Here is a 25,824-nt window from a genome sequence, read left to right as displayed (position 1 = left end):
TTCATTACTTTATATTACAATAAAACTGAATTACGTAAGAAAATAATTACTTGATGATTTGTAATCACATGACCAGCTCCAAAATTGGACCATATATGTCATTAATCATGTACATAAAATATTCATGGCTCATGGCATCCAACAACTTGAAATCCGACTGGCTCATTAAAAATAAAGTTTGAAAAATTTTCAAATATCTGATCAAATATCTGACTGAAGTCAGCACTGGCAGACTCGTTTTGCAAAAGATAAACATGTCAATAATGATGATTAAGTGGAACGGCCTTCGTTTTGTCTGACGTCATTATTAATAAACCCTTACGATTTACGATTTACGATGCTAATGATTTACGATGCTAATGAGTGCAGAATCCGAGAGATAATAAGCTGTTCAGTTCGCCTGGACTAGAGGATGGCGTGATTAATTATAAGCATGACAACACGGTAATTAAATTGGCTTGATAGCGGGTTTCCTCCGTCCAAATTGATATGATTGATTCGCTTGTTTAGCTAAGCGATTGTACTCCGATAAAGAATATATCAAACCGGATATTATCGGAACCCTTTCTTTTTTTGGCTATGCTGTCCGTATTGCACATTTTTTAAACATTGAAGCACATTGCGCCAAGTTCTCTGTCCGTTAAGAAAAAGGGAACGCATTCTATATAATTGCGGTAAAATTAGTGACAAATTTAAATTTATCAATAACATTGTTTGGTATCAAATAAGTTCCTAAAAATTAAATGTTTACATTATATTCTGACGTTGAAGTCATTCTTGGGTTGCTGTTTGGTCTACAGTTTTCAAAGTATGTCAATAACTGTAAGCAATAGGTATATTCGGAAATCGGGCCCAAGATGAATGGCTAAACGTATTTCAATAATAGAATACGATTTAAAAAAAATCCGTATTAGTTCCTGGCCATAAAAAATCCGAAATAAAATTTAGACTTTCAAAACATATATTTATTAAATTTATGGACTTTCATTTTATCGTTCTGGTCGACCCCAAACCTTCATTCAAATGTATGTGACCAATTTCCATTGTTTATGCGTCGATTTAGGTAATGATTGGAATCTCATCAGCATAATTTTTATGAAGGTTTATAAACTTTGCTGGAGATCGGTCGCAATATGAGCATAGATCCGCTCAATAACACTTTTAACTTTGCGTTAGTTTTTTTATTGACGTGAGTAGCACCGTTGTGGGCAGGGGCGTACAATTGAGTTCGGTGGGGAAACGTGCAATGAGTTTATTAGGGCGGATAGGAAATTGGATGTTTAATGCAAAGCTTAATTACCATCGATATTTCACCATCTTGAATACCTTCGTCATGATGCAATAATTCATATATTTGAACGTATACGCCAGAATAATGTAATGGATGATACTAGATACCAATACAATTTTTTTTGAAACTATATGCAATTAATCAGTTATATAGAAATTTGCGCATTATTTTCATTCATTTACAACGTGACCGAAATCTCTTGAATACACGACACATTTCGATAATCACAAAATGCATTAAAATTTGCAATTCTGATACGATGATAAGGATTGCAGTAACAATTAAATAAAATCAGTAATAATGTCACTAGATTGCTTGAATCGCAGATTCACTAGAAATTTAAAAGCGAAGAAAACTCCACAAAAATTCAGCATTTCTCTATTGAAAACGTTTCGGAGACCAGCTCCATCGTCAGTTCGATAAACCTAGAACACAAATACAGTCAGAAAATTAATAAAGTTTAGAGCCATAAGAAAAAAAAAAACAAAAACAACAGAAGTCAAAACCTAAATTTACAGGCAAAGGGCCGAATTTGGAATCATTGTATATTTTTAAAGAGAAGCCTAGTTTAAATGCTGCCTACAGTTCTTATCCATTAGAAATTGTGAATAGATAGGTATTTCCATATTATTCTGCCCTTTGCCTGTAAATTTGGTTTTAACTTCTGTTGTTGTTGTTTTTTTTTCTTATGACTCCAAACTTTATTAATTTTCTGACTGTATTTGTGTTCTAAATTTATCGAACTGACGATGGAGCTGGTCTCCGAAACGTTTTCAATAGAGAAATGCCGAATTTTTGTGGAATTTTCTTCGCTTTTAAATTTCTACTGTTAAATAAAATCATTTCAACGTTCATTATTTTCGCACGAAAGTGTAGTTAATATTGGCCGTTAGTGGCGTTCGACTTTTCTAACAAAAAGCAAAGTATTGCAATGCCGTTATTACCTCAGACTATCTGTTCAATGAACTTGGTTCAGCTCCTTCCAGTACTCAAGGTTTGATCACATCCGCTCTTTATACATCGATCACACAACGGTGATCGCTGTAACAATCTGTCATTTACTGGGCCCTGTTCAGCTCGGTCACCCGTGACCAATGCTGTACGACGTAGATATTCATCGTATAGCATCGCATGCAGCAGTTAGCACTTGAACTGAGGAATTTTTAGTCTTATTTAGTGAGTCAAACGATCAAATCACACGTGGATTCGTCGAAAAATCATCCGCGGGAAGTGAAATCAGTTGCAAATATTTCCTCATAGCATAAATAGATTCCTATAAAAACGAAAGGAGCATATTCCTCTTTGACATAAGAAGCGAAGTCAACCGAGCAATAATGTTATTAATATGACTGAATCTGGATTAATTTTATCGCATATCTGGAAAAAAACTAACGAGTCGAGCAAAACGACTAAATTTATATGAAAAGAGAGAAATTGAGTCTATTCGTATAACTCATCAGGAAAGCCAAGAACAATTTGTTCCTAATTTCCAACGTACTTGTCGGAGTACTCAAATAATCCGTTACACAAATAATTTCATTGTTAAACGGCCAACTCTACGAACAAATAAAAATAATAAATGTTATATCGCTTAACCTTGTCAGCGGAGGTAATTCACCGATGATCTCGCGGCTCGGTAAAATTGTTTACCGAAGATAAAGTGCTGTAAAAGAAGACGGCTTTGTGAGATTAAAAGGCTCGTTAAGGGAGGTTTACACTGAGCGCTTGCTTACACTGAATACAAGTATACTTAATTAATAGGTCAAGCCAAGTAATTACCAGAAGAAGTTGGAAGCTCGCGTGTGCTATTTATAATAATCGTTCGGATCCAAAATTGTTCTGCGTTATTAATGAATTAATCGTTAAGTTTTCGTACATTTTGATACGCACGCAATTTTCCCAACCATCGGAGAGATATGCTCAAGAATCTGCATGATCTGCAGTGGGTGCAGGCACTAGCAGTAACTTCAGTAACTGGTGACTTGGAGGAAACAACTGCCGTGGGCTTTACCAGGAACAGACATGAGCAACAAGCAACGGGTGCAGGCAACACGTGTATAACAGCAGGTATAGGCAGCAGCAGGTGCAGGCAGCAGCAAGTGCGAGCAGCAGGTGCAGCAGCAGCAGGTGCAGGCAGCAGCAGGTGCAGGCAGCAGCTAGTGCAGGCAGCAGCAGGTGCAGCAGCAGCTAGTGCAGTAGCAGCAGGTGCAGGCAGCAGCAGGTGCAGCAGCAGCTAGTGCAGGCAACAGCAGGTGCAGTAGCAGCAGCAAGTACGAGCAGCAGGTGCAGGCGGGCAGCAAGGCTGCTAAGAGCAGCACACAAGTTGCGCGGACACGCGCGACGGACGCGGCGGTGCAACACTTGCGCCCCAAACACCGCGTTAATCTCTTCCAAAAATCTTTTGATTAACTCATCTATATAACTAAGCTTAGCTGAAGATAATTTTGAACGTTATTTTTTCAAATATTAATTTTCATGATTTACATGAAAGTGTAAATTTCATGCATTTTCATATTAATCCTTGGACAGACAAAAAATTCAAAATAATTGAAAATAGTGAAAATAATTTTATGGTCTTTTCAACCGAAGCTGAATTAGCTTCAGCTAGTCTATCGATTCTCCTCGCTTGATTTAAGATATTAATTTGAATGCTTAAAAGATACTGGAAAGGAGACCCAGCAAGGAAAAAATATTTCTCTGATATTAAATAGAATATATTTGTATCAGAATTTAAAAACAAATTAAATTTAATTGCAAAAAATTATTTCAAAAAGAGGGAGCATTATTAAAATTGAATAATGATTCAGTCTTGAGTGACCTACTTGCCTAAACAACAAAGATTAACCTGGACTTATAATAACCCATGAAAGTCGGTTAATACAAAATTATCCAATCCCCTTGAATGCCTCTATAGTGTCGCTCTAAATAGCCTGTAGCTAAACCGACTCAATCGTGTCCTAGACACACGATCGAGACGCCGTCTCATAGGCCATTAAATGCATGCATAGTTCATCATAATTGTCCAGGTTAATTAATGGCATCAGTGATGCTAATGATCGCATGCCTGATTAATCCCATAGTCTACGTGGCACGAACGGATGTGATTAATGACGTCATCCAAGATCTTGTATTAGAATATTTGTAGCATTGATCACGAAATTTTATCTCGTGCCAGAAAATGGTTTCAGTAGTACACGTATCTCTTTAAATGTTAACACCAAAATGACAAAGTGCGTTAATAAATACGATTGTTACTTGCATCTGCTCATAAAAACTGACGTTGGGTAAGAAGAAGAGCATCTCTGATACGTATGTTGACTAGTATCACTGATACCTGGGTTTTAACACTATGCGGTTATGAGTATCACTGATATCTTTAGTTAAGACTATGTGCAATTATACAAGTGAGGAGTGTCACTGATACCTGCCACTGATTCCTAAGCGTGTAACCGCAGCTTCATGCTTCACAGCCCTGACCGTGGCACTGACACCTCATAAGCGCTGCTGGCCCCTAAGTCTTTTCTACCCATGCTGACAAGTACGTCAATAATTTGATAGCTTAATAAAAGTTCGAATTAACTTTTTACAGCCATTACGTTTTCGTATTTCTAATGATAATCGTATCTGTGCCGTACGTTTACTTCCTATACTGTAATAATGCAAGCAATTTCATTCAATAAGTCATAAGCTTCCTAAACTTGAATCGTACAATATTTGAAGAAAAATGAGATAATGAACGTAATTTCTCATGTAATTATTGCTTCTTTTAGTTAAATATAAATGATACCAATAAACAACAACTCATTAGACAATTCGTTCTAGATGAAATAACAAAAATGTCATTACAAAAAAGTGATTGAATACGAGAAATTTATTAGCGCACGCTAAAGAGAAATATTTGTTTGAAGAAATGTATTATATTGTCGTGGAGTAATTATACGTAACAATTCATCCACATCCACTAGTTTGAATATAGGAGCAAAGTCTAGCAAGATATTTCAATCGAAAGCAGCGTGCAATATACAACACATATACATTATGCATGCAATTATACAGGCTCCATTAGATATGTTACTTTAATTTGCAGAATCATGTACAATTGATCACTGTACCATCGCTAACTAAAAGAAATACAAATATGGTTCATTGCCAGGCGACTCATTCACGCTATCAGGATTATTAGCTAGAAAAAAAAGTAGTCACCATCGTATATATAAAAAACACTATTACGTGCTGAGCTAAAAGATATTAATTCAATGACAGTCGAATAGAAAAATTCCAAGAGTGAAACACACGAGTTTCCTATTGTTATTTCATTGAAGTGATGTATTCGAAGTTGAACTGAATACACGTGTGACCAAAATTATTCGTGTTAAATTCAAAATCTGTAAAACTTCCCGTATATTTCATCAAATGAAATAAGTATATAACATATAGTAGCTTCAGACACCAGGTAGAAGAGAATGGCACGAGTTATTCTCCTGTCATACAATCGATGTATATAATTCAGATCTAACGATAAATAATAATTGCACCATAATAAATTATTTTGTCTGTTCCTCACCACTATTAACCACCAATAATCCAAACACGTGCCCTCAGGCTTGGAATACGTTTTTGCATAACCAAATATTACACAGAAAAAAATTAATTAAAATATCAGCTTTGCTTGATATTTTATGCATTCACTTGCAACTTGTTCCAATGCCATAATGTGCCAACAATGAGTTCTTCAGACGAGCGATTATCTCGGCAGGCTGGAAGCCTTGCATGAGCCTGGCGCTGCCAAGAGAGCAGGGAGCGACGTCTCTCACAACCTCCTCACGACCGAACACTGACGTAAGGAGCTGCCTAGACCCTTGCTTGGGTTGCCTAGACCCTTGCTTGGGTTGCCTAGACCCTTGCTTATGTTGCCTAGACCCTTGCCTGGGTTGCCTAGACCCTTGCCTGGGTTGCCTAGACCCTGCAGCTTCTGTTGACTAGACCCTCATTGATGTTGCCTAGAACCGCACTGATGTTGCCTAAACCGCACTGATGTTGCGTAGAACCTCACTGATGTTGCCTAGAACCGCACTGATGTTGCGTAGAACCTCACTGATGTTGCCTAGAACCGCTCTGATGTTGCGTAGAACCGCACTGATGTTGCCTAGAGGCTAGAGCGTAGATGTTGTTGCCTAGATCCAAGATTCTCTTGCTTAGCCACTTTTTAGTCTCAACTAGTAACTTCCATACACTATATGTAACTTATTGTCTGAAGTGTCTCTATAGAAGGCGATCGGTATAGTGCTTCGGCCCTCTCACTAATGCTCTCTTGCATGCCTTGGCTGCTAAGCTCATATATTTGAATTTTGCAAACCAGGCACACAAGACAAATTATAGGCGCTAATCCCTCGTTCTCTTTTCACTGTGAAAGAACAAAGTTATACTTTTGTCACTAGTTCCTTGGGGCTTGCTTCCAGACAAGAAAAATTTATAGACGCTCATCGATTTCCTTCCGTGATTCGATAAACTGACCTCAACATGCGAATGTGAAGATGAGAGATTGTGATGAACTCCTGTCATGCTTTATTCAAGAATTATTGAAATGTGCCAGAAATGTAATTCAGAACTTCCGTTTAAACTCATAGTATGAAAATAATTAATGATGTTGATAGAACAATAATTATACAACAATTAATTACACTAGTATTTGAGGTAGTAGAAATATTGATTATTGGAAGATAATCGAGTGGTGAGATAGCAGAACAATTTAACAGAAATGAATTGTATAGAAATGTTGTGTAGCGCAACAATAATAAAGCGATAAAGTAATACGACGTTGTGAGGTAGCGACGCAGTCGCACTCAATTGTCTTGCATTACACAAATCGTATATACGTAATTCATAGAAATTTCGGCGTAGTAGTGAATGACAAGCGAGTGGATAGTAAATTATTCAATTAATTGCATTATCGTTAAGATGCCATAAAAAGTAGTCGATTTATTTTCCTCAACTACATTTGCAATAAATTTATAATAAACTTAGCATGAATCCAAGCGATTTATTTAGCGAATCATATACTTTTAATTAATCAAGAAACCAATAATTTAGGTCTGCGCTACAACAAATACGATCAATGGGGATAAATTTTCCCTCAAAGAAAGAGCTTACAGAGGTACCGATTTAATTAAAATAAGTAAGTAATTTACACTAAGCTAAGAGATATAAATTATTATGAATAGAATAGTTATTAATTATTTGGTAGCAGACAATCTAGACAAGCAAAGAGATATAAATTATTATGAATAGAATAGTTATTAATTAATTATTTGGGTCGCAGGCAATCTAGGCCTCCGTGAACCCAAGTCAATCGCGCGCCACGTCTATAAATGGACCCCACAGGCAAGGTCACGGCTGCCGGCAAGGCTGCTTAGCCAATCCTGAGTCGCACTAAACAACAACAAAGCATGACAAGGATAACGAGTAAATCTGGGAAAAGAGCTGAAAACCAAACAGATTATTAACGATTTATGCCTTAAGAAGCAGCGAGTTCAATTGAACTCTCATACTGCCTAATGGACCAACCGACCAAATAAAATTTAATATAAATCATGAAGTCGAAGGTGTAACCGAGTTGAAGCAATTACAAAGCGCGTGTAAACCAGATGAATCCGATATACAATATGACCTGCGAGTTTAATTGCAACTGTGGGTCGGTTGCAAATCGAACGGCCGACTCAGCATCCGGTAAGAGCAACACTGTTTTATTCGCATAAATTTATGCTCATAGAGCTATTTCATTTTCTGATCGACCTGTTCATTAACTTTCCTTAGAACCTCCGTTAAACCAACGTGGTTCGACTTCGCGGAGATCTGTTAACAGTGACATAATTCCACCGAGCGGGCTTTATGCTTCAATCAAGAAAACACAAGTGAAGTATTTAATGGCATGATTAACTCAAGTTTCTACATATAACTTACCTGTGATTTCCTAAAATGCAAATCAATCCATTCTTAAGATATTCACAGAACATTAAATTTCTAAAGACACATTCATTCCTTCAACATCGAAGGTGACGGACGTTGATAAGAAAATCAAGCAATTCTATATAAAAATGTTAAATTCATCTAAACATATTGCGTGCTAGAGAGTAGGAATAGTTGCCAGGACTAACGAAATTTGAAATAAAATATCTAGGTGAAAATTCACTGCTCAGAATTTAAACGTAATTAATGCAACTTTAATACTTTACTCCATGCATCAATGAAAGTCATAACTAGAAAAATAATTTAAAATTCCGTTACTTAATTGTAAAAGAAAATATTCGTCTAATGAAAAAAGAAACAATTGTTTCTCTAACATAAAAAAATATTCATTTCTTACGACAGACTGCAAAAAAGTCGATATTTATGGCTAAAAAAACATATAAAATGTAAGAAGAGACTCTTACCGTTCGGCGCCGCCTTGTTCAGCATCATTTCTGTTGATGTAATATCATTAAAAATAACCGACGTCGTATCGATTTCCTTAAGCCAAATACTTTGAAATCGATCGCACATCCATAAATTATTAATAGGGAATAGGGATAATTATTGATCCGCATAATGGGACCCATTGTGACGGAGCCAATAATATAGTTTAGGACTGAGGAAAATGGGCCAGCGGTCCATATATGTAAATAATTACTGAATTTGAACAAAGAGGTCGTACAGTTAACATTCTTCCTCAACCAGATAAATATTCTGTTCCAAGCGTACGAAGAACTGTTCTGCGCACGGTCATTGTGTTCCTTTGGTGCACTAGCTGTTCCTTAACCCTTTATTAGTAGCTACTTTGCAAGTGCAAAATACTACATTGCATATATACAACATAACTACAATTTATTCATTGAAAAACCGGACAGGCGTCAAAAACCTCCAACAGAGCATATCGCAGCCTGAAATTAAAGCCAACATATTTGTTCAATCGGACGAATTAACTTCATATATAAACAAAAATCACAGAAAAGCGACATATGTACAGTTAGACGCTAAAGATTTGAGCGTAAAAACTCCTATTGCAATTTGTGTAAATAATAATAAGCAAATTGAAATATTGTACCACAGATGAAAAAAAGAAATAGGCCACGCCGCGACGCGCTCGCCCTTATAGTCGCACATTAAACCCATGATTACAAGACGACATTGCAAGGCTCGTCAAAAACAGAAAACACAGCTGGAATAAAACCGATGCATTTTCGTTGCATGGTAATAAACTGATTTAAATCGGTTCAACGACAAAACTCTGTAACGTCTCCAAAACTTTGATGAGAATTAATCTATTAAAATAAATGGAAATCGTCTATGGCTCTGCGAGTTGCGCCTAGGATAAAATCTACTCAGTCATTTGGCGTTTTTTGGTACAAACAAAGAACATATTAGCAAGGTGATGATGACCTTTCGTTGTAATTAATAAGACTTCTGAAGTCGAATCCGTTGTACAAATGTGGCAGCTTAAGGTTCACGGAAGTACAATACAATGCAAACAATTTTATGCGAAGGTAAAAAAATCCTGCTCGTAGGAAATTAAAGCTAAATCATAATGCGATGATGTCATCCTCAAAATGATGGTTTCATCTGAAATATTGATGGATTTTTGGAGATAAAATAAAAGCGTTATAAAACTTTAGCCATTTAATAGCGGACATTTCAAAATACAATCGCCATAAAATATAAACGATTTCGCGTAAGTGAACTAAAGTGCTTAAAAACGTAAAAACGATTTCGCGGAAGTGCCTAAAAAACGGCACGTCTGAGTGATCGCGATAAAAAATAAACTGCTAGAAGAATCAAGGCCAATAAAAATAAAAGAAGTTACTTACTTATATTGGATGTAGCATTTGTATGCCTAAATACTTCAACTCACAAAATTATCACGAGCAAACATATTAATAAAAAAATATAATAGAATTAAGGCGTCAAATAACTAATTTAGAGCTGTAAAGACATTCATAAAACTAATGATTGAGTGCTCGAAGTGAAACACGTAACTGACCTGGAGAGTGTGTCGTTAGGGTCCCAGTCCAGCCCTCCTCTGCCGCGCCTGTCCAGCGTCGAGTAGCGGGAGGAGAGACCGAAGTCGGAGTCATAGCCTTCGGGCTCGGACATGTAGCCGCTGCTGCCATAACGAACTGTGTGTCCGAACAAGTCCTTCTTTAATATTACGCTCAGAGATCTGATGATAAATTTCTTCCAAGCGATCATTGGGCAATATTTGTTGAAATAACAACTGGTCATTCAATACTTGCTGTATTTTTACTTGGAAAAACATTTAGAGTTATATTTTATCTATGGCTCAGACATATTACCAAATTATTAACTAAACATTGAGATGATTTATATGAAATACTACATCGAGTTAGGGGCTTAAAATCGGAAAGTGGACAGGATTTCAATGTAAACGATTATGGGACTATAGTAAAAGGGGACATTTATTATTATCATGTATATAAAAATAAAAAATTCACTTTCAAAATTCTTAATGCAAAATAATATTTTAAAAATGAAAAATTATAAAATAAACAACTGACAAACTTCAATTAAGATCAACTAACATGCAAATAGCGTTGTTCTAAAACCATGCAACCAAATGCTATTTTCTCACTGAAATTAGGCATTTAAAGTCTAATGTTCAGGTTAAAACTGTTCGTTTCTCCATTCTCAACGAACCATTAAAAAAAGCACGAAGAGCAGAGAAGGGAGCTCTTGCATTAGTTTCTGCCTATTTTACCGCGTTCAACTATCCCTCTTTATTAATTATTAAAAATAAAAGATGTGTGCAGCAAGCAAAAAATTAACTTGTGCTAACTCAAGCAATTCGTGAAATTTTTGAGCCAAACTTGCTAGTCATCGAGGAATACATATCAGAACAAAATGCAAGTCATATAATAACTAATAAAAACTATCGCGTTATCAAAGAAAGGAAGTCAGTTACTTAAAGTAAAACAAGCGAAACGAATTTATCACAGAGCAAATGCAGTGGAGGCAAGAGCCCAGGCATAAGATGCACTACAAAGCTGCTATTACTGATCTCTGGCCAAGCAACATTTTGAGTAAAAAAGAAGTTATTCAAAGGATAGTTAGAGGAAGAGAATAGTGTATTCATTTATGTTATTCACACTTAATGTGCGAATGAAAATATTTTATTGGGATTGGATAGACAGTTATCGCCTCAGGTATGATGTCAAAATATTACGGCCTATGGTGGAGGTTGATTGTACGATCAATAAAATATTTGTCATAAATATTTTCAAATTTTGATTCAATAAGTAAGAAACGGAAAGAGAAGGACACTAATTGGTGTGAATTCACAGCGGATATATACTCAATTGGGCCAATTGCCGCACCATTAATTGTCAATAAAAAACTACTCGAGTGCGATCAATTTGTATTCATTCTGACCCTACAAAAATTACAAAAACGGAAAAATTTGTATACAATCGAACTCTTTCAAATTGAGTATTTGCATATTAAAATCCCCCCAAAAATCGTAATGTCATTGAATGCAACAGAAGGAGTTCGATTATAATGTCAAATAACAATTTTAGAATCTAATAATTTCGCATGACTGATAAGTGCATAGACTGATTAGACTGACAGTCTAGTAAGACTGATTTCGGTGCATACTGATTTTCGATGTACCAGTAGCGCTTATTTCGCATTCAACTCTAAAAAATCAAATCTCCATATCAGTCTTGCTTCACAGAGACTTAGATGGTCTACTCATTCCTTGCTAAGCAAAACAATATTCTGAAAGAACTTCAATAATTAGTTCTATGGAAAATGTTAAGATTTAAACACAGCTTTACCTCGGCCACCAGGTCGACGATGTGGGTCTGAAGGGCAGCCAAAATTCAAACCAAATAAAAGTAAGAAATAGAAGCAAAATAAATTGAAAAAATAAATAAATGTAGCTCAAAAATGTCATAGAGACAAATTATTTTTTTCAGTTCGGGATTACTGCAGGTTAAGTTAGCTCATCATCACAAACAACAAGCGAGCATTCAAAAAATTTGGAGAGGTAGAGCTCGGGAACAAATTAAACAGAAATATTGGGAGAAATAAATTCTCAACGTAAGATACGCGTAGCAAAATAAAAGGTAATTCTCCAAAAGAAAAAAATGATTCACGACAAAGTTGAAATAAAAACAATAATTTTCAATCAAACAAATTTTCTCATTGTGACTTCATACCTTATAGACTGATATAGTGCCAATCAATGTACATAAATACAAGTCAGTCATACAAATATAAACCTAGTCAGCGCTCGTTTGGCATTTTTCTATCGGATGCATTGACTTCGTCAATGCAATTCAGTCCGAGGCGTTGCCTTCAATACACAAAGGATTAGGGGGTGACCATTATAGATGTGCTACGCCATCGGTAAGCATTTAAATTAAAATAGAGACAGTCAAATTATAATTGCCTGCAGGAATAAAATTGCCCATGCGGAAACGGGAAGGCGGAAAATTGCGATCATACATTTCCTGGTAAGAATTCATTTCAATAAAGAGGAGATTTATTAAAATTTGCGAAATCATCATTCAGTATTTGAATTAAATACAGCCATTTTTTCTCATTTCTGGATCCCTCCCAAAAAAATATACCAATAGAGGAAAGAGATTTTCTGCAGAAATGAAGCTAGTATTTCTCATTTTTATGTATCTTCAAAGGTTCTGTGTTAATATTGATAGATTTGAAAGTTATTTCGTTCTGAATATGTTTTTTGTAATCAGGCTCATCTGAACTCTAGAATTTAAGTCGGAGAAAATTTTGGTGGACATTTGATATCACTGCTGAAAAAAGTATAAACAAGATGAAAATCATTTGAGATAAAACTTGTACAAAGCAACAGCGAAGGCCATGCGGAGATGAGTAACCTTACCTGAAGTTAATCACAATTTTTAATTGGAAAAAATTTTCTTTATAGCGACGATGTCAAAATTTGAGTGGCAATTTCTAATCGCATGGCTCATGTGACAAGAGAACATGAATATTTTGCTTATCATAAATCTTCAAATTAGATTATAAATCACCTTCGATGGGATTTCTGAATGAATTAAATTCGGATATTACTAACGAGTAGATTCCAAGGAACCGAAGCAACAGAATATGAACTTTGTTCGTGTAAACAAGATACAAATTTAGATGACCAACTCAATAGTACTCCAAAAAACGTACAAAATTACAGCGTATAACAATGGCCGGGGCAAGGTCACTCAGCTCGAACATACGAAAATTGAAGATAGTTCAAGCATTCAAAACTAAGAGTCAGAAGTGCAAATGCAATAAAAAAATAGAAATGAAATAGAGACCAGTGTTAGCTTAATAAATAACGAGTATTGCTTTTATTCCACTAAACACGCACTCGCACTGCTTCGAAAGATTTCACTAATCTATTCTGTTATGCAAGTTTTGGATATGCCAAACCATTCGCTTATATAATGCAAAATCTGGTATTCTGGCTTGAATTTGCTCTGTTCAGGTTTCAGTATAGTTATATATACATAGTGTTCATTTCCAATTTGAATTCATTATTTAACAGACCATAATGTAAATTCAAGTAAAGAAAATTTGTGAGGCAATGGATAAATTTTTCTTGTCATTTTTGCACGTGCATGGTATTGCGTGATGAGTGGAATCTCAGCCAAACTGAATTAACGGATTCTATACCTCGGGGAACTTTATACTTGACCGTCACGAAATCGTCTGCAAGAAGACATATACGAGATGATAGTTAATAAATCACGATGAAAATTCTACACTATACCGTCTCAGATTGCTAAAAATGTTATTTAATAGGACCGAAAATTTCAGGGCGCGATGAATGAAATGCTGTTTGAATTCCGAGCGTCGTTTCAAGTGGCTATTTTTTCAACAAACAAAGCAATTGCAAGGAATATCAACCCAAAAAAAAAATTGATTTTAATTAGAAAATTTTAATTACTGAAACTACGATGGTGACCATCGCGCTTGCTAGTGGTGAAGTAATACCGGACGTCCCGTATTCAAAATGACTAAAAAGCAAATCACCATATTTATATATATACCATTATACCTATCATTCCAAATTTAGCTCATAGAAAATCAGATACCTTTATGCACTTGAAAATAATTTTTTAACCCCAATCACATCCTATGTCAAAACCATTCATTAATAAATTTAATCGCCAATGCCAGTAGAAAACTCACAAGCATCAAAAAATTACAAGACACAATTCAAACACACCACAATTCACGGTTTTTCATCAGGTTGGGAAGATTATTCGAATGGAACTTGTCATTATCAAATAATCCAACAATCCTACTAAGTAGAATGTCAAATGTTACCCGAAGCAAAGCTCAAAATTGTGCACATGCATAACAAACTTACCGTCTTTTACTTTGTGTAGAGAGTCAAACATTTTTCGGTACCAGTCTCCTTGGTATTCTGACTTCACTCCCTGCAATTAATGATGCTAATGAATTACATATCTAAGATTAAATAAAATCAGCTCCAAAAAAGTCAATTTATGAGATTTAAAATAATTTCTAAAGCCTGAACAAATAAGGAGTATAATTAGTGCAAGTATATAAACGGATGTTCATACGTAATTACAGTTCGATCAGGATCAATGAGAAAATTTATAATTCTACAGGATAATAAATAATTTTCAAATGTCAATTCAAACCGACAATTTCACTATTTAACTTAACAATACATAGAAAACTGAGACCAATACAATTAACAATCAGATGTGCGTAAACGGGAAGAGGAAAATTGAAGAATCTTAAAAATAAAGAACAATGAATGCAACAGGTACCAAACAATGATGCAAAACTTGCGAAAAAATCTGTCAGGCAACGGTGCTTCCAAAATTGGAAGCGAACGATTGGATATTTGTCATAAATCTTCATGCGTGCAATAAATGGACATTCCTTTCCCAAATTCGAAGGCTTTCACCTATATGGGGAAATACATGTAACGATCGCTTCATTCAATTAAGCCCTAATTACCTCGCAGGGAAATTTTTTGAAATTTAAACTTGCATAACTCCAACCCTTAAGCAATCATATTTTTACTTCGTGGCTCATGCAAAAATGTAATTATTTATATGTCATCAAGCATTATTCAAGGAATAATTGAACTTGACCAGAAAGAAAGCTGTAAAAAATCTACACATTTTTAATTTGAGGTTCTATTCGTCTCTACTTAATCTAAATTTTGTCTGATTATGCCGGTTACAACGTAGCGGTTCAGTGTCACAAAAAGATAATTAATATGGACCAAAATGCTAGTACACAAATTGCAAAATAGAATTTTTCATGTTCGCAATTGATTCTAAGTCTACATTTACACTTCTATGTTAAATATATACTATAAGAAAAACAGACATAAAACAGGTAAATTAATCAACCAGGATGGAGCCAAATAATTATCTACGGAAAAAGGTTTGAATGATCTCGTAGCGTCTGATATGCCTTTGTAGAGGATATGTAGTAGTTCATAGTTTTTTTACTATAAAAAACAACATTCAGACGGCGGAAAAAATGTAAAATGCGTATTTCATTATTTACTAGCAACCAGTTTCCTGGATAAAAATCATAGCGAAACAAAAGTATCGTGAAAAATAACCACCATAATGCCGGGCAACCTGCATCACAAAATGCTACAAGGAGCCAAGCACGACATGCTAAATGTGGCAGTTTGTACAGACCTTATCGAGCTTATGACTTCTAGAACGAAGTTTGAGTAATTTGAAAAGTCTTAATCTATCCTTTAGGCAGCGTGCAAATTAAAACATGAATGTATGTTTTTAGTTTTTTATTATAATTGGTTAGACTGTGTCGTGTTTTACAGTTATAGTGACGTCGCTCGTGTTAGATGAGCCAAATAAATCGCGACTGTTCAACGTATGTTCTCAAATATGGCAAGCACTGTGTTTAAAACTGAATATCATACAACACTTTATCGGCTATTAATTAGGATACATTAAAACTATTGAAATAAAAATTAGATAATGCGTGCCGGAAAATTCAATTATGAACGCAAATTATAGCACCAATGATTTTCACCCAATTTCCGCTACTTGATTAAGTTGTACCTCACACACATAAAAATTGAATGCATATTTACAGCTTCTCATTCGCCATTATACCAATATATTATATATAAGCAGACGAGGAGCACTCACAGTTTTAAGAGAGACAGGCACGCCGTCGACGGTGGTGGGGCCCACGCCATCGATCTTGCGGGGCCCCAGCACGGCGAAGCGTCGGCTGCTGCCCGTATCGTCGTCCTCGCTCTCATACTCGCGCTTGATCGTGTACACTGAGGGTAATATAAGGGTAATACCGAGGGTAATACCGCTATCGAAATAATACGAGGGTAATACCGCTATTGCTTAAGTCAATTAGATAGAACATAGTTATGATATTTGAATGAAGAATCACGGAGGTTGGTCAGGGGAAAAGTGGCCAGTATTAATGATTGCAATTACAAAAACATTATTCAAGAGACTTCCAGGAATATGGCACGCAACATTTTTTCATTATTATGGGAATAATGGGAATAATAATTTTCAGGTAACACAATTTAATCATCCCGAAAATTTAGGTAAAGGCTTCAAAGCAACGGTGTTTCGCAAGCATTCATAGTAGGAATAACATCCACAAGACGCTCACATTCATGGTAGGAATAACACTAACAAGACGCTCACATTTATCAGAGACGCTCACATTTATGATAGGAATAGATTTCACAAGACGCTCACATTTATGGCAGGAATAGCACTAACAAGACGCTCACATTTATCAGAGACGCTCACATTTATGGTAGGAATAGCATTCACAAGGCGCTCACATTTATGGCAGGAATAGCACTAACAAGACTCTCACATTTATGGCAGGAATAGCACTAACAAGACGCTCACATTTATGGTAGGAATAACACTAACAAAACGCTCACATTTATGGTAGGAATAACACTAACAAGACTCTCACATTTATCAGAAGGTTTGTAGTAAGAAGACTCGTCGCCAGACAGGTACTCGGGTCGCTTAGAGGGAATGTGGCCCTCTGCACGCGGCACACCAGGCACGGGGTGAGAGGTATGCAGGATTTAAATAACAAATAAAATTCAGTTAACGCTTCAATTTTGAGTTCGTTTCATCGTCATTTTAATTAAATTGTTTCATCGTCATTTTTTTAATACACGAGTGAAAGCAGGACGAATCACGAAGTAGAGGACAAACAACTTGATGATTATAGGTGAAGAATGAACACTAGGGCATTTTTTCACATCATGCTTCGATCCATCGATCCAATATTATCGAAGAAGCCTCTTATGAGACAATAGTGAAACCTATTTCCAACTTTTATTTAGAACATGTTAAACATAATTGTATGATAATTATCTGACATAAATGACCAAAAAGCGTGATAAATAGCAGTCAAACGCTGGTACTCGAATAACCCTTGTTGATTATAAGCAGTTATCGTCATCAACATAAACGAGAGCTGAACGTTTAGTTAAGATAACTGAAATTTAGTAATATATGCGTAATAGAAAATGTAAAATTGTTATATGCTAAAAATATAATAAAATGGCACTTTAGCCAAGTGCTGATTATTAAGACATAAGAAATGTTATAGATAATTTGCACATAGCAAATGTCAGTTCACCGACTTCTGTGATTCTCGAGCTGTGATATGCGAGGGCATTTCGGGTGGTACGAAAATTAAAGAGGGTTCTGAAAAATATTAATTCATTTTGTTTTCAATTCAGCATTATTAAGGCATTCGGTGAAATAATTGCAACTAACTATTTGATACGAAAACATTATCAAGCATTAAAATTAAAGAACCGCTTTCTTCCCATTACGGTTTAAGCTTGAATTAAGCACAATTTCTTGCACGTATGAATACATCTGTTTTTTTTTTATGTGGAATTAATTACGAGATCGAAAGTAATGTAATAATTATCTTCATTATAACTCATGTGCTTTTTATGCATTGAAGCTGATGGCTCTTAATAACTCAGAATGAAAGTTCATGAGAGAATTGGACCACGATGACAAACAACTTATTGGAATTATTCGTCACTGGACAAACTATCATAAACAATGAACAAAGAGGGACATAAAATAAAGTAACTTTGATGGTACGATCTGCTTCTTGAAATTTCTTCTTGAAATAAATACTATTCTGTAAAATAACATCTAAGATGAAGGGTCGGGTCATACAGCAAGAGTACAATGTATCCTACCGTGCAGTATTAGTGGTACAAAATACAGCATCTTATCATAACAACATCGAGGAGCAGGCGACTCCATGTGAACTTTAAAATTATTTATCATGGGATGCAAACGTAATTATAACGATATATTGGACACAGATTTGACGTAAATACAACAAAATAGGTTCCAAATAACAAGAGGCATAACGCTAGACGATGAACTTGACCCTTGGACAAAATAAAGTACCCCCATCATAGTGTCGGAAACGTGATTGAAGGCATTTATGTTTTCATATTTTAAGTTTATGCTTTTGCGCAATTTTGATTTTATTTTAATTTTATATCACCCAAATGTTAGATTCTCGTGCATGAAGCATTAGCGAATTAAATACGTTAGGCCGTATTAACGTCACCATTAGATAAGATAGGACCTTTCCCATTTGAAAGGTTGATTATTCGGAATTCAAAGGATAATTTGCTCCGACATTTTTATTTTTTCCATAGCTGGAGTACTTTCAGGAAACTACATTGTGAGTACAATTTTACCTACGGCAGAGAGGAGATATTGCATTTCAGAATTGTTTGTTTGAAAATGTGGTGTATTACACAGAAGTATTCATATTTGATGCAAGGATGCAATTTCGAGAAATATTCAACACTACCATGCAGATTAAAGTGAGTGACAACGATAAATCGCAACGTAAATGCATATCGTATACAAATCATTTCATTGGACGCGTGATCTGAAGTTCGTACGATAAAGTTTGGAATAGAAATTGACCATAAGAAGATCTCGTTGTAAATTTATTGTTTCAGATTTCTCAATGCAGAGACTGGCGATTCCATTCATTACCAAATAAGTGAGGTGGAGGCGCAAATGACAAATCTTGATGTTTATGGTTTTCATTCTATTCAGGAATTGGAGAAAAAAGTTAAAAGTTAGTTACTGTTGATCAAACTGTATTGACCACTCAATAGAGATTTGTCGTCATCTTGAAAGAAAATTTGACGTGATCCACTAGTAAATGAATGATTATAAATTTCATGAATAATTATATGAATAATTTGAATAAAGCATTTTTTTCACCAGCTAAGTGCGGCTAATGTATGTATTTACAGCTGGTAAGGAACACCATGCATGCAGTGACGCTAAACGGAATCCAAAGCCCACAATAAAAAAATAAATGAAATTACCTCCAGCGAGAAGCTGATCACCTGCTCAAAAGAAATCAATTGGAAAATACAGCCAATAGGATGAGCGAGAATTCATTCTCCTTATTCTTTTTCAATATCCAGAGCATCATATACGTATACGAGTTCATCAAGGAATATATTATTCCATTGATTTTTTTTAATTTATATCCAAGAAATCAGGAAAGGTGGTCCATCTTCTCCCGACTATTCTATTTAGATGTTTTTATTTAACAAAGGCGTCAGGATTCATTTCATGAACGCATGTTTTGAAAATGCTTTGGTAAAAATCGAGCAACGACGGACAAAAATGGAAACAAATGTGAAGTTAAACTGTCAAACATTTAGAACAAAGAAACTCCAAACATGAACGCTGTAAACCGTAAACAGTTTTAGAAGGAAAATATTCACGACTACGGTAACCAAGCGCTAGAGATGAATCGATTACGAGAATCATATAAAAAATAACACGATTAATAGGAGGAAACAAATTTCACTTTGAAAAAATAAATTCTTAGCTTTTATGTAATATTATCATGTGGAATAACAGCATAAAAGCAAGAAATTATTCAAATGCAATTTCAAAAAAACTATAAGGAGAACACATTTTCTTTTAAACCGAGTAGTAATCATTAATCCTGTCTTCTGTAACTCGCTTCAGTCCGAGAAGTCGTTGTCGATCATGCATTTATAAATGCTGGATCGGTATGAGCGCTGCACGGTCTGCCGTCTCAATATACTTCAAGGTAAAAATATTCTCAATTTTCAATGCATCGCCCTACTGCCACAAATTTCATCACTCATTGTTTTAACAATAGTGACTTCTAAAGCAACGCGTGCTTAAGACTGACCTCTCTTCTTCTGGAGTAGCGTGACTGTTGGGTTCTGCGAGCGCGGCAGCGATGTCTTCAGCTGCTGTGCCTCCTTGTCTCTCCAAGCAAAGCTTTCCTCAGGCCGAGGTGCTGCTACATTCTCCTGCCAGGAATATCATCAATTATTACCTTCATGACACAAATTTATAACTCGACAAGGTTTACGGAGTTATTTGTTTAAATATTTATTTGTACACTACGCAGCAAGATTCATTTGTATTTGGTGCGTTTTTAATTTGTTGTGCCTTTGTTTGAATTGTCGAAAAATAAGCAACAATTTGGCCAGTATGTCCCTAAAAATGAGTGACAATTATGATCCGTTAGCTTGAACATTTTCACTTGATATAAGTTGAAAGTTCTTGCTATTTTCTTTCCCGTCAAGTTCTTCACGAATTTCAATTCTGAAACAAAATAAAATTGATCTAGTAAAATAATGAGAAAAACTTCTCGCGTTAAAAGTTCTCAGGTATTTTTGTTTTTAATTTTTTTTTTGTATTTTTTTTGTATGAGCTATGAATGCTGCATGGAAGACAAGCAAAGAGTAATCATTTCAAACAATGTTTACTTCGACGATTTATAAAAAATTCGCGTCATATTATTATAGTTCATCGGGCATTGGAACGTTGAATCGTTCATCATTCACAGTCAAACGCTACCTAAGCGACATTCCATCACTGTTACAAAATCACACAAACTGCAGCTGGTCACGCCAATTGTGGCTCATTGTTGGTCACAAAACATGACCCATCATTAAATTAATTTACATTCCTATCGAGCAACGACCGTGAACGTGTCGCCTTGCATGGATGAGGACATCGTTCATGGTGGTTATTATGGACGCCGTACCTATTAGGCTTTCAATCAGGCAATTTCAAAGCCATTAGCGTAATTGCAAAATGCACACATTTGTTTGGATGATTAGTTTAATAGAGACCGTGCTCGGTATCCGACGGATATTGGATGCACAAAAAAGCTAGTGTACAAAGCCTAATTTTATCCAGGAATTAAATTATGGTCATTAATTATTATTATTATTATATTGAAGTTTGTTTTGGTTAGATTATAACTCCTATAATATTTGATCATGATTGATGTGAATATTAGATGAATTAAGCGGTGCATTAACTTTTGTGTTAGTATTGCCGAAACGTGACTACTTAGCTGAGCAGATCAATCATGATCTGGTTTGATGTTAAAAACTACAAAGAAGTTTTTCTAACCCAATTGGGTTCTTGATACAAAAATAGCAAATGCAAATGAAAAGTGGAGCTGAGAACCTGCAATATTATAAATAATATATTAATTGGTTTTCAGTCTTAATTTGCTGAATTCAGGTAAAATATCGCTTAAAAGAAGCATAGTAAAAATTTTTCATCATTATAATCAGCACTGAATCAAAATTTTTATTTTTTTATAATAATCTGTAAGGTGACTTATCGTAAATGTCCTTTCGCTCGAAAACGTTACAATGCTTAAATTTACTTTCCTTTGCACGAGCAAAATTTTGTTCTTTATACGCACAAAAATTATTTTCCCTTTTTTTTTTGTACGGTACAATAAAATAAGGATATAATATATAAGGATCAAAACTGATAAAAGAAACAATTCGGCAGTTAAAAATCAAAATCCTTTGAATAACTTTACTACCAGTGTGCAGAATATTTTAAATCCAAAATATAATCGAAAAAATTCCAAAGTAAACTTAGTTAATTTATAGTGATAATATGTTGAGCATTATGGTCACCTGAGAAGGCCGTCGGTGCAGCGTAGAGCCATCGTACGCCACCCTCCTGTACTCCTTACGGCCCAGCGACGGGCTGGCTGAGCCCGCTGCACAAATACGTAAGTTCAGCTACGTTTAATATAATACTCGTAAAATAAATTAAATAATTTCGTGCAACAAGATCTATAATCAATTGAGTTTAAAAAGCTAATAAAAAAAATAAAATACTCCAATAACAGTAACACCTTGATTGCATTACAAAATGCACGGCAATAATGAAAAAATACCACAAAGGAATGAATTACTAGGGATGACCATACATTATGCAATAAAATGTAGTCAGTTAAAAATTACAATTAATTATATTTAAAATTCTAGAATTACAATGAAAAAATCCATTCCTGAACAATTCGGTTTGTAGTTTACCCCCGGGTATAACAACTGAAACATGCCTTTGAAATTCTCTCTTCTAATTTTCTACTAAGGTTAAATTTATTAGGAAAAGAAAAAAAATCATATTTTATCACTATTGAAAACTCTACGGCAGCAACCAGACATTTTTCACAAAGGCCTTGATGAAAATCTGCGGGCATGTGATGCCTCGTTTAAATTCCATTGAAATCAATGGAATCTGGAACGCCAAAAAGGCATGATAGGCTTAGCACAGGAAACATTGCTTGTTGATAGACCGGATGCAGAGGGTGGAGTGCCTTGCTCACGAGTCCAACAAAAACTGCACTAGGATGTTATTAGGAGCAGGATTATTTGCTGCCTAGTTATCCTAGTTCAATGAAGGTTGCGTACTGTAAAGAGCTTGTTCCGAATTTTGAATGAATAAAAAATCTGGAATTCCGGGGGACACTTTTCTTTCTTAATTAATTATTCTTTTTTCTTTCTTAATTAATTATCTCTCATAATTTTTTTTTCTTACTTAATTAATGCATGTTGAAATGTCTACAATAAAGTGATTATGAACACGATGATAGTACAAAAAAGCTAACTCCACCTAGAAAACAATCACGCTGATATCAATGAAAAGCGTATACAATGCGTTGCTAGCCATTAAAAAAAAACTATTGCAGCACATTTCAAGATGCATAGAAAAATTGACATATTATTAATTTGAACTCATGATTCATTTCACTGGTCATAGATGATATGCAAGAGCATATTACTAAAAATGTAACTTGTATGAATATTTTGCGTGAGACACTTTGTGAGGAAGTTCCCAAGATAAACGCAGATATACCTATTGAACTGAAAAATTCTAGTTCTAAATAATTTTCATAGGTAATTATTTGAATAAAAGATCACAATTTCACCAGAAGACATCCAGATAGAAGTTACAATTAACTTGAATCTACTCTCATCACTTTGAGCAAAATAATCATGAGTAAAGAGGAGCTCAAATTTTGATCCAATCGAACGAAATTTTAAGCAGTCGATGGAATTGAAGAATATTATTGAAATATTGTTAGAAGATTTTTTCATGTAGTAATCCATTCAACATGAAACTCAACGAATTCCGTAACGAATGCCCAAGCTCACGAAAGCTGAATACCTAATCAATTGGCATGTAGCTGAATAAAACTTAACTTATTTTTTTCTTTTGCATTTGGATCACGATATTAATTACGCTTCCTATTTTTTGTATTCACTGAGAAACAAATTATAGGTTAAAATTTTAGAGATAATATACCATTGATGAATTAGCAGGTTAAAGCCATAAGTTTTTGGGTGGATTTCAGCATGCGTGGCTGGGACAGATCAAGTTCATCTGAATTTTGATCTCCGAGAAAGTTTTGAATTTTTATACTATATAAACGAAAGTGTTACTCACCCCTGCTTGGGGTCCACACCTGAGGAACGTCCCCAAACGAAGGGGGTTCTTTCAACTCAAGCTTTGTTGGACCCTCGTCCCTACTGCCCCTATCATTGCTCCTACCTGGGCTCCACACACCTGCAATCAGACAAGAACACGTTATTACAATATCTAATTTCAAAAAGTATAAAATTTAAGACCAATTAAATATAGCAAGCTTCAATAAAAATTAATTACATTATGCAGGAGTTTCATACTTCAAGGGTGTAATTACCGTTCAACAATTGATTGTGACATTAAGTATCAACACGCAATCAATCAATGTTTCATCAATTGAAACAACCCGGAATTTTAATTTACCTGTAGAAAATTTTTAACACAAACTGGAGTCGGAAATGAAATTTACGTCACAGGAGTGAAAAAATAGCTAATTGTTTAAAAAATTGGATCCCAATTATGAAATTGAATAGATTATAAATGACACTTGAAACAAATCGGGACTAAAAAAATGTAATTTAACGAAAAAATATCGATTATTCTCTCCCAGTATTAAAAACCAAATAAATGAGCGGATAATTAAAGATGGCATTACAAAGACCTGACGTTCTGATTCACGTAAATTGAATTGAGGGAAGTATTATTTTGTGCGCCATTTTATTCACATAGATTGATTAAAAAAAGAAACAATGCATATTTTTCATCTACACGCCCATGGTGAATTTTTTCAATCATTACACTGAAGATTGCTAACGATAACAGCGCGAATTTTTAAAACGGCGCCAGCTTAGTGGACCGTGCCGGTGACCGAACATTACCTACAAGCTTAATTTTAAAAAAATTAATTGAAACAAAATTATGAAGAGAGGGAGCAGTTTCCCGTAGATTTACACACAACTTTCATACAACGCACTCAAATCATTTCGAAGCCGAATGCGAGACCAAAAAGTTTGTTGGAAAATTCACAACGACTTTAATCGCGTGCCGTTTAATTTGTCCACCGAATACCTATATAACCCATACAAATATTTTATGAAAATTCAAAATCAAGGAATCGAAAATCCTGAACACCGAGTTGCCAGTAAATGGATTTTTTGAAGTTTTATTCCATTCAATAGCTGCGCCTATAGAAAGTTTTCTAAAGTCAAGACAACCATGCACTAAGCAACTTACGAACGGTCATTTCTTTAAACTAAAGTAAGAAGATTTCGCGCAGATTTTAGAGTTTTTACTTAGAAAATTTGTAAAAAAAGGATCTCCAAGAAGTATAAAATTCAATGAAGAGATTGTTCCCACTCATGATTCAACTCATATATTATGAGTTGAATCATGATTCAACTCATATAAGACACGAGTAACTACGTACGACGGAAAATGAATTTAAATCTCACAAGGACGGATCTGACCTTCACCCTTGATCAGGAATCCTACAGTGGGCCAGTGCTACGACGGCTTCAAACTTTATAACTCGCTTATATCGAAATTAATGCCAAGCGGGCAATTAAATGTAATGTCTCAAGGCATCCCATTTAAACCCAAATAATTAGATAAAATACATCCTCCAACATGTTCCTTAAATTAAAAAATTAAAAAAATTCCTCCATCATGTTCGAACACTAAATCATTTCACGTGAAAACAAAATTTCATTCTGATGCCGCTAGGCCCTCGTTAGGAGTAACAGCATAATACAAACT

The 25,824-nt window shown here is 35.0% G+C and overlaps 1 protein-coding gene across 6 annotated transcripts in view; it reads right to left on the bottom strand.

The window, feature by feature from the left end:
• The window catches only part of LOC108676805, a 210,579-nt gene that overhangs the window by 103,865 nt on the left and 80,890 nt on the right, over positions 1–25,824 (bottom strand). For 3 of the 6 annotated variants that reach the window (XM_047883342.1, XM_018164946.2, XM_018164994.2), the window contains 9 exons: positions 22,332–22,417; positions 20,567–20,690; positions 19,719–19,739; positions 17,291–17,365; positions 16,483–16,619; positions 14,682–14,751; positions 13,982–14,017; positions 10,305–10,440; positions 8,722–8,751 (listed from right to left, as the gene is read on the bottom strand). In XM_047883342.1, coding sequence (XP_047739298.1) covers positions 8,722–8,751; positions 10,305–10,440; positions 13,982–14,017; positions 14,682–14,751; positions 16,483–16,619; positions 17,291–17,365; positions 19,719–19,739; positions 20,567–20,690; positions 22,332–22,417 — 715 coding nt within the window. The remainder of the gene's footprint in view (positions 1–8,721; positions 8,752–10,304; positions 10,441–13,981; positions 14,018–14,681; positions 14,752–16,482; positions 16,620–17,290; positions 17,366–19,718; positions 19,740–20,566; positions 20,691–22,331; positions 22,418–25,824) is intronic. The other 3 variants (XM_047883340.1, XM_047883339.1, XM_047883341.1) reach the window with 3 other exon arrangements.

This window comes from Hyalella azteca, unplaced genomic scaffold (genome assembly GCF_000764305.2).
Source record: "Hyalella azteca isolate HAZT.00-mixed unplaced genomic scaffold, Hazt_2.0.2 contig12663, whole genome shotgun sequence".
Taxonomy (NCBI): domain Eukaryota; kingdom Metazoa; phylum Arthropoda; class Malacostraca; order Amphipoda; family Hyalellidae; genus Hyalella; species Hyalella azteca.
The sequence above is the reverse complement of the archived record's forward strand: the minus strand, read 5'-3'. Positions and strand labels throughout refer to the sequence as shown.